We start from the raw sequence: 10,875 nt of genomic DNA on the forward strand, positions 1-10,875 counted from the left end.
ATGGGTTCAAATAAAAAATTTTAAATTGTAATTAGGCCACCTAAACCCGAATAAGCAGTTTTACCATGTATATTAATTTGGTGTTTAATGATGCTGGTTTTGATCTCTCTTGTTAATGCTCAGCTCTCTGAAGCCAAAACTTGATGGGTTGATATTTTATTAAGGGTACATTGGTCAGTTCATGGGAAATTTCTTTAGATACATGAAACCATTGTCTACGATAGTCCAATCTATCAATAGTCCAACTTTTGAAACAATCATCACCATTCAATTCTTAGAGTCAATCTTCAGCATCCACTTCTCAGATTATTGAAGAAAAAATTAGTTGAAAGTATCTGATAAGAACTGGATTCTTTAAATTGATGAAAAATGTAGCATCTATAGATACCCATACTTTTATTCTTAAACAGATGAGTAATGGATTCTTACAAATGTACTTTATGAGATCACATGTTAAATGTTCAAAATGCAAAACGAATACTCACGGAGACTTATTATGTTGGGGCTCAAAATTCGGCTTCAAGTAACGGGCAAGCAGGTTTGTGTACAAATCATAACGAGCAGTCATTTGGAATCCTCCCCACTTGTCTTTTATCTGCCTACAGAGATTGAGGTCCATGTCCGAGATCAACAAGCCATCTCTATGGCGTGACAGAGATGGAGTGCATGAGGCATCTGGGTTGAAACATGGCTGGATCCACAGAAATGCCCGAGATCTGCATGCTCTGGCTTCCCATCACTGGAAGTGAATGGATTTGGGAAAACCTTAGTCCCTACACGGTTGATTGATCCAACAAAGTAGCTATTTGCAATTGCAGCGTTGCAGGGCTTATAACATAGAACAGTCTAACCGTGTGTTAGTTGATGATTATGCGAAGCAATATGAGCATATCATCATCAAAAGATTGAATAATAAGCAAATTATACAATCATTATATATTTCATAAAGCAGCTGATATTTGAAAATATGATAAAGCATAAATATCAAGAATGAGCAAAATTCATTTTGAAAGCAGAATTTTGGAAACTCTAAGAAAGAAAGCTATTTGGAAATAGTGGATTGAATAAAATGAAGGATGAGTAAACACTCAACAGTAACTTCATTCAGGCCACACTATTTGTAGAGTTAAAAGAGAGAAATTATCACAAAGCAGTGACTTGTGAAAATGAAACATATGGATAGTAGTTAACCTCAATGGGCCACATCGGTTCACTGAGTTCACCCATAGTGGCGGAAGGGTTGAAAACAATCTCTGCACCATTCAAGCCAAATGCGCAATTCAAAGGATGATGCCTTCCATAGCATATATTAGCAGCAATTTTTCCATAAGCCGTCTCGAACACTGGATGCCTAGTATTCCCTTCCATGTAATAAGTACTCTCATTGAAGTCGCCAACTCTTGTTATATGGTTCTATCCGCTATCATTCTTCAGTACGCATTGAACAGAAATGATATAACGCATATAATAACAACAGATAAACTAATTTGCTTACCTTTCGGTGCTTTCCAATTATGTTTCCAGTATTACCAATTATGACAGCAGTGTTCCAGAGAGTCTCTCCATGATTGACATCTCTCTCAAGAATTGGACTTATAATGACCATGTTATACTTCCGGGCAAGATCCTGGAGAAATCACCTTGATTCCCCATCTACAGGTTCTGCAAATTCGCACCACCTCTTCTCCCGGGTGCAAAAGGCAAATGGCATCGTCCATAATTTCCGTGTAAAATTTAAATGGATTCGCTTGAAATTATCAGACACTAGTAGAAAGTAAATCAGAAAGAGTTTCACCTAACATGGCATGAGGCCATGACCAACCTGCAAGCATAACACGTTGACACCTGAAGCACCCGCAACATCAATTATTGGCTTTACTTTCTCAAAGATTGCCCTCCTCTAGTCCAAAAAGTGGGCATTAGTTGGAAGAGTTATAGAGTTTTGAATGAGACCAACTCTAACTATTCGGGGTTCTCTCAACAACTCTTTGTTAATAAGAAAGCAGTAGGCCTGAAAGAATAGATAAAAAATTTAGACTAGTCGAGCATCAATTGATTTTAGGATAAACCATATGAAAGTGCGCAAGTATAAAACCACCATTACATTTACAAAAAAGGAAAAATCTCAACAACCTAAATGGTGACAAAAGAGATGGTTTCCATAACAAGAATCAATATAGCTTAACAAATGGACACCACCACAGGTTTTACTTCTAGGGTCATAAATATGGTGGAAAGTGATAAAACTTCGTAGGCCCAGCATGGTCCACCACCAACATCACAGATATAGTCCTAACTTAACCACATGTTTAGTTTTATCACAAAATGCCTCGGTGATATTAGGGGTGGAAACTCCCATAACTTAACCGGCCTCGGTGATATTAGGGGTGGAAATTCCCATAACTTAACCACATGTTCGGTTTTATATCACAAAAGGCCTCAGTGATATTATGGGTGGAAACTCCCATAACTTAACCACGTGTTCGGTTTTGTCACAAAATGCCTTGGTGATATTAGGGGTGGAAACTAGAAACTCCCATATATTAACTGTATATTGTTTTTTCATGTGACAGATGTGGGATCCTGCTATCCAACATGAAACAGCATGGTATTAGGGGGAATTAATGATAGGAGCATATTTAGGCGACTTAGTTAGCTTGTTTTCTTACATTTATGTTGTTAGTTCATAGTTATTTTAGTATTTTAAGCTATTTTCGTGTGCTTTTAGGTTCATTTGGCTATGGTAGTAAGAAGGTGCATTTTGGAGCCTTTTAGAGCAAAATTGGACTTGAAATGGATAGCATATGCTTGAAGCAAAAGGAATGGACGAAATTGAAGACCTAAAGATGTTAGGATTCCTAATCAAAGAAGGATTCCTAATCCAAGAAGGATTCCTAATCAAAGAAGAATTCCTAGTCAAAGAAGGTTTCCTACTTGAAGTAGGAAAGTTAAGCCAAGGTTTCCTATTTTGGTTTGACCTTTCCTAATCCTAAAAGACCCTAAGTTCCAGCAACATTGAGGGCTCTTATGCATTTGAGGACACAAACTAAACCTTCCTTGCATCACTATGTCCCTTGCCGTGCCTTCCATAAACCTGCCTTTCCTTACCGTGCAAGGGGAATGCCTATTCCCTATTTTTTGTCACAAGATTACATTCCTCTTTCACCTTAGTTAATGCCGCACCTTGCCTTCCTATTTTATCCTAAATCCTTGCTTAATTTCAGCTTTAACTCACATTCCCTTTCCCATTCTTTTCTTGCCGCAAGTCACATTCATATTACCTTTAATTTTTTATTTTACTTACTTATTTTGAGGAGATTTTGACCTTTAAGGCTCTTGGACAAAATAGCTAAGTTTAATTAGCCTTCCATAAGCCTTTGCCGCACCCATATAGAAGATTTTCATTCATATTCACTGATTCATACAATCTGCCATCCTTCATTCTGACCATCATCCTTTGCCGCAGCTTTCCTCCATTCTTCCACTATTCTCATACTTCCATAACTTCACCCAAACACCCATACATCATCCCTCTACCTTGCCGCACTCCCTACCAACCTAAATCCATTCTTAACCCAGAAATCCATCCAAAATCACCCCTAAACTCTTGTGCCGCAACATAGCAAGGAAGAAGAGGAGAATAAGAGGCCTTAGATGTTTGTGCATTCAAGTTAGAGTGTTGGAACGTTTTTAGGTGTAATCTATCTTTTGTTTTCAATGTTTAATTCGAGTTTTCTTTGTTTTGTTGTGAACATGAGAGGCTAAACTCGTTTTAGCTAGGGGAGACTTTGAAACCATAATTATGTTTATGATATGAATTGATTAATTTCAGTTGTGATTTCATAAATTGTGAATGCAATTTACTTAACCGTTTGATGGATAACTTATTCTTGTATGTTGATTAGGGAGGCCTACTAAATTTGCATGCTTGAATTTGGTGCTAGAATATAAGGGAGTTTCACATAATCGTTACAAACTTATATTCACAAGTAGTTAAGGTTGTTTTCACAATCATGTTAAGTAAATTCCTAGCATGAGTATCATGATGTCATAGTTACAAGTGCTTTGTCAATACTTATGATTTTCATAAAACGTAATGATCTTTGATTGTATCTCTATTATGATGTCATGTAGGGTACTTTTGAAGAATGCTTTGGGTTGTTGTATGATGTCATCCAATCCACTAACCAAAGGAGAATCTGAGGGTTAATTAGTGATGTCACGGTTAATCTTGGGTGTTGAGGTTCATGGTTTATCTAGAAAGCAACTAGAAATCAATTTGTGTTTGAATGTATCATGTGTGGAAAAGAATCCTCTAGCTAGTTAATCATCCATAGTTTTTCTCAAATTCGTCCAAATTTTACTTAAATCTTTTAGTTACTTGTTTTTATCTTAAATTCGTCAAAAACCCAATTCCCTTTACTTTGTTGAGTCAAATCTGTCCTATTTTGTGTTTTTAAGTATTTTGAGTCAAAACCAATTCTATTTTCGTCCAAATTGAGTCCTAGAGTCTAGTTTGAGTCTATTTGATTGTTTTGTGTTGTTTTGAGTCTTTTGAGTTTGTTTTGAGTCATATAAGTTTAGTTAAGAGTCTTTGAGTTTGTTTAAGTGTTTTTAAGCATATTTTTGTATCTTTGAGTCAGTTTTCATTAGATTAGCAATCTCTCATAATCCCCGGCCTAGAACGATCCCTACTTATATCTTTACTACAATTGTCAAAAAGAAGGTTTAATTTGAGTGCTATTATTTATCACATCAATTAAAACCTCCTCTTGGTGGAATTTTGGAAATCCCATAGCTGTGGTGTGGGTCACTGACAGGCAGTTCAGAAACCAAATAGTATGGAATGGACAAATACAATTGGAGTGAAGCTTATATTGGAGACATATACATAGGTACGTTGATATGAGGCCGCATAGGGTTATTTTGGTTGATGAATTGGATCTGTTCGATTTTTGAATTGCAATTAAAAAAAATGGTGGAATGCATATCTTCTTAGAAACTACTTAAAACACATACGCATAAGCTACAACATCAAAGTGGTCATAGACATTATACGACTTCACTGTAAGTGGAACATGCCATGTCTTGGAAGAAGAAAAAGAGAAGTAGCTAAGCTAGTTGAACAAAAGGTTCTAATACGAACTGTAAACTTAGAGTAGCTGAATTTGTACTCGGTTGATTGTGAATTGCTCGTATGTGAATGGTAGGTGCATGGCATTGCAAAAAAATGACAGCATAACTTCCTACCTGGAGGTCAAAATCATGTCCAGAAGAGAGAGATTTATCAGATTTTAGGAGAGAAATTGTTTCAAGTGCCTTGCCACGATTCAGTCCATAAAGAATACGGCTGATTTCCCGGAAAAGTTAATTGCATCATAAAAAGAATATGGCATAAAATGTCCAAGTCCAATCAATGCAAAAAAAAAATTAAAAATAAAACCAACAATCAAGGAGGAGCTATTATGATCTGACTTGTACACGAATTTTAAATCAGTCTGGAATCAGCATGGACAAATTCAATTCCCAAACGAAAAATGAAACTGAGATGGCATTTTCGAGGGACCCTTTGAACTAAATTAGGTAAATCTGAAAAACATTTGGCAAATGCCTCTCACAGAAATGAGAAACAGAAGAATTTACACTTCTGTGAGAAACAGAAGAATTTACACATGCATTTTTTTCTCAGCTAGCAACCATGCCAAATAAGTAAATAAATATTTTTTTTTAATTTGGAATTTAATGTAAAGTTATTTCAAGGTTGAAAGATAAACTAAATCTAAATGAATGTGGCTCGAGTTTGAATTTCCGTTCTCGTAGTTTTAGAGCTTGTTTGGAGCTTGTTTGGATGTGCTTTTAAAGTGACTGAAAGCGCTTTTGGTGAAAACATTTTTTGAAACAATCATTAGTAAAAATGCTAATAAATTCTGGAAAAAAAAAACACTTAAAAGGGCTTCCTGCTTTCTCTGGAAGAAGCACATAACTTATGCTTCTTGTTGAAAGCACTTAAATGATTTTAGAACGTAAAAACATTTTCTCTAAAAGCGCAGTCATTTAAAAAGTACATCCAAACGAACCAATCACTTCACTCGCTTGTTAAAAGAAAGAAAGTGTATGAACAAGTGGATTAGTTGAGTTACTTTCCTATTTGGTAACGAACAAAACAATCCAACATAAAAAATACGAAAAACAGACCCTGATGATGATCCTCCTCCAAATTCCAGAGCCAGGCTAGGTCAGCAAGCCCAAAAAGAATCAACGAATGAATGAATGAAATTAACAAGGAAGAAATGGATTAGGAAAAAGGAAGGAAAAGAACCTGGAAGAGATGGGGTTTGAGATGGCGTTCAAGAGGCGGTGAAGTGAGTGATATCCACAAACGGAACCGCCACCGCCAGAACCCTCGCTGCCGCTGAGGGCGTCTGTTTTCTCCATTCTTCTTCTTCCTTCTCCTTTAGACTTTGGAGTTTGAACAGCAGACTGCTTACCAATAATAGTTGGTACGTTTCTTCAGGTGCTGCTGGTGCAGGGGATCAAATTATTGAAATAATTATTATATCAAACTTGAAACGGACAAAAAACTGATTCTATTTCTATGTGTTATAAATATGTAAAAGTTAGAGAGATAACCTTTACTAATGACAGGAGCGAGACAGATGTAAAATATCACACTGTAATGGTAACTCAAGTGAACGACAAATAAAAATGGGAGGAATGGATAAAGTTATTGATCTTTCTTTCTTTCTATTTCTGTCTCTTGTAAGCATACGGAGCGCTCTATTTATAGAGCAGCTCCGATCAAACATATTAATTATACATTTGAAATTTACAACACAACTTTTGAATCTACATCCCCAAAGTCAATTTCGATTTGCACGGGCATTGAAAACTTCTGCCAAAGTACTGTGGGCATTCACTACCCACCAGCATTTTCAACACTCCCCCTTGGATGCCCACATATCAACATCAGTTGCCTCATTAAAACCTTGCTTGGAAAAACCCAATGGGAAAAAACCATAGCGAAGGAAAAAGAGTACAACATTTCCTGGAATGTTAATTTAGTGTTAAATATGCTTATGTTGCCTCATTAAAACCTTGATAGGAAAAACTCAGTGGGAAAAATCCTAATCGAAGGAAAAAGAGTACAACTTGCATGTACCATGGATGATTCCCACAACTTGCATGTACCATGGATGCTCCCCTTGATATATATCTCCCCTTGATTCCGCATTCTCCAAATGTAGTTGTTTGGTAAGTCGACGTAATCCAATACTTTGCAGTAACTTCTGAAACGTGCATTTTGGTAGAGATTTGGTGAACGAATCTGCTAGATTTTCATTAGAACGTGTTGATGCACAAAATCGACGAGGACTTTGGTACAACAAAAAGTGTCAAGTTTGTGACCTTCGCTAGATTGCTCTGGTCATTAGTGTGGATAAGTATGTAGATGAATAGAGACAAGGAAGCAAACAACACAAGATGTACATGGTTCACCCAGATTGGCTACGTCCACAGAGTAGAGGAGTTCTCATTAGTTATGAAGGGTTTACATAAATACATAGGTTCAAGCTCGCCTTTAGTGAGTTCTAGTGAACAGTTTAGTACAAATGACATTAGGGATTATTGTGGGAAAATGACCTCGTTTTATAGAAGAGAGTTTCTAGCTTTGTTCTAACATTGACACATGTCGTGCTGTGATTGGCCTCTGATATCGACACGTGTTGTGCTATGATTGGCCTCTGATATCGACATGTGTCGCATTGTGATTGCCTCCTGGTTGGAGGGAAAGTCTTGTGGGTCCTTGACGGTGTATTGTTGACCGGTGCTCACTAGTTTCGGGATTGGTCAAGTATGGTATAAACAGTGCTCCCCTAAGTTCCCGAGTGAGGGAAGCTCCTCGGTTGAGGATTTGCAAGATCCAAGCCATTAAGTAATCGCGAAACTTCTAAGTACTGAAGCGTGATAACATTTTCACTTTCCTGTGCCCCATACGTAGATGTTGCCTCTTCTCAGGAAATACTTTTCCTCCATCCATGAATGGTATCTTTAGCTGATGTTGATGCACAAGGTAATGTATCATTTTCATTTAAAGTTTACTTGTAGTTTCGGGCTTGGTCAAGTGCAATACAAACCCTATAGTAGGAGTTCCCCAAGTTTCTGAGCGAGGAGATCTGCCGACAAAGGTGACAGACAAGGTAAGCAATCAAAGTTCCAAGCAAAGAAAATGACAGGAAGAAGAGATGATATGAGATACTCTTATTTTTGGAGAAGTAACGGATGAATCGGCACGTGCTTTGTTGTACTTGTTGACTTTCCATAGGTGTATTCTTGAACTGGGCTGGTGGGTTTTGTGGTTTCCTCCAAAGGAGCGAGCCGACTCCAGAATTTGAGGGTCAAAACAAGTCCGTCAAATCTGGAGTATGTTTGATCCTAATGATATGGGATACTTCTGCTTTTTGATAAAGTAGTAGATAAATTAGCACGTGTTCTGTTGCGCTTTTCTCCACATGCTTCTTTGTATCCTTTTCACTTGCCCTATCTGTTCCCCGAGCAGATGTGGTATCTTCTCTAGAAGCATAAGATGTTGAAGATGAATACTCGATAGCAATGCTAGGTAAGTAATCAGGCAAGGGGTTCCAGGTAGTTTGTTCCTGACTGGAAGCTTGATTCCAAGCGCTGGTTGATTGCTCTATTTCTCCTTGTCTTGCAGGTAAGAACAAGTGTAAGGGAAAAGATAGAGAAAAAGCATGATATGGGATACTCTTGCTTTCAATCTTAATGATATGAGATATTCTTGCTTTGATGTGGCTGGTTGGTAGAGGTATTATCGAGGGGGAAGAAAACGGAGTATTTCGAGAGGCTAGATTGAAAGTACCATTTCGAATGTAAGGAAGGGTTGAGCATTTTTTTGCAAGTCTGCCTGGCTGTGGAGGATGGAGGTCGACATATATAGGAATTGTCCCAACAACGAGTAGTAATGTAGTTCCTTTACCCTTCTCGGTTAGAGCAATGTAGTGGTCGCTGCAAGGTTCACGTGTTTTAACTTTGTCAGAGCACTTTGAAAAAGTAGTCTGTGGTATCCAGAAAACTGATGTTGCATGTGAAGATTGTAGATAAATTTTATCCAAGGAAATCTGGCTCTCGAAGTTTAGAGAACGGTGCCTTTTTGATTTTCGAAACAAACAATCTTGCTGGGGATCTAGTTCTCGAGATTCGGATAGCGGTGCCTCTTCGATTTCTAAGCAAGCAATCTTGTTGGGGATCTGGTTCTCGAGATTCAGAGAGCGATGCCTCTTCGATTTCTGAGCAAGCAATCTTGTTGGGAGTGCTTTCTCAGATGTGAAGAAAGGTTGGGCATTTTTGCAAGTCTGCTTTGCCACGGAGCACGGAGGTTGACACACATAAGGATTTTCCAATTATCAAGCAGTGGTGTTGTTCCTTTACCATTGTGGGTAATAGTAGGGTAGCTGGACTTTCAAATTTTACGCGTCTTAACTTTGTCAAAGTTCTTTGGCAAAGTTATCCTTGGTATCCGAGGAATTGATGTCGCGTGTGAGGATTGCTAATAAATCTTACTCAGGGAAATCTGCTTCTCGAAATTCGGAGAGTGGTGCCTCTTCGATTTTTGAACAAACAGCCTTGTTGCCCTTACTTTTATAAGGGCACCAATTGCGTTCAAGAAGTACGTTTAGAGAGTTACTGCTTGTAGGAATTTTTCCCTTATTTTCATACTTTTGAGACTTACCGTACCTCATTTTTTTCTTTATCTTTTCTGAGAATGTTTGGCCCGTCCGACCATCGTTTGGACTTGAATGCTGTGGAAAAGGTAGCCATGTCTTATCAGGATAACATATGGCGCCCATCCTTCTTATTTCCTACTGGTCCCCTTACTATTGGGGACTTTGTGATGAAGAATGATATGACCGCTGCGGTGGTGGCCAAGAATCTTCTCACTCCCAAAGACAACAAACTACTTTCCAAACGGTCCGATGAGTTAGGTGTTAAGGATTCTCTGGCTTTCAGTGTTCAGTGTGTAGGTTCTGTGTCTAATATGGCCCAACGCCTATTTGCTCGAACCCGCCAAGTTGAATCGTTGGTGGCTGAAGTGATAAGTCTCAAATAGGAGATTAGAGGGCTTAAGTACGAGAATAAATAGTTGTACATGCTCGCACATAGCTATACTACAACCATGAAGAGAAAGCTTGACCAGTTACAGGAATCCGAAGGTCAGATTTTAAATGATCATCAGAGGTTTGTGAGTTTGTTCGAAAGGCATTTACTGCCTTCGTCCTCTAGGGCTGTACCACATACTTGGAAGCTCTAAATGATCAACCTCTGGTGCCTCCTTTTTCTAGGGTTTTGCCCAGTACTGAGGCTCCAAATAATCACCCTTCGGTGCCTCCTATTTCTGGGGCTTTACTGGGTGTTAAGACTTCTCCTGAGCAACCTTTGTGAAGGCTCCATTTTGTTTGTTTGTTTTGATTCATATGTATACATGTATTTGTAATTTATCGAAAATATTAATAAATAAGCTTTACTTCATTCAACGTGTTGTGTTAAATACACTAAGGCATCCTTCACTGAGTTCTTTGAATTTTTTATTTTGTTGAAGTTTGCATGTTGAAACTTCGTGGGTGGACCCTATAGGTTGAAGTAGTGCTCCCTTAATTTCCCAAGTGAGGAAAACTTCTAGGTTGGGAACTTGAAAAATCCAAGTCACTACGTAGTCGCGAAACTTTCGAGTACCAAGGTGTAGTGGTATATGGTAGGAGTTCCCCAAGTCTCCGGGCGAGGATAGTTACTGAGGGAGGTGTCTTGGTAGTGGCCATGTTATCAAAGTAACGAAGCTTTGTTTTTGTGTCACACCTTCCTAAA

The 10,875-nt window shown here is 38.2% G+C and overlaps 1 protein-coding gene across 1 annotated transcript; it reads right to left on the bottom strand.

Annotated features, from left to right (window-relative positions):
* Positions 1-481: 481 nt before the first annotated feature.
* Positions 482-6,435, bottom strand: LOC103956136 (beta-ureidopropionase). Its single transcript, XM_048568692.1, is given in 7 exon segments — positions 482-681; positions 684-828; positions 1,192-1,413; positions 1,496-1,722; positions 1,822-2,011; positions 5,251-5,369; positions 6,330-6,435. Coding segments are annotated over 7 exon segments (1,209 nt in total).
* Between the last annotated feature and the right edge of the window lie 4,440 nt (positions 6,436-10,875).

Source organism: the organism of the source record quoted next, unplaced genomic scaffold (genome assembly GCF_019419815.1).
Source record: "Pyrus x bretschneideri cultivar Hongxiangsu unplaced genomic scaffold, Pyrus_bretschneideri_v1 Contig49, whole genome shotgun sequence".
Taxonomy (NCBI): domain Eukaryota; kingdom Viridiplantae; phylum Streptophyta; class Magnoliopsida; order Rosales; family Rosaceae; genus Pyrus; species Pyrus x bretschneideri.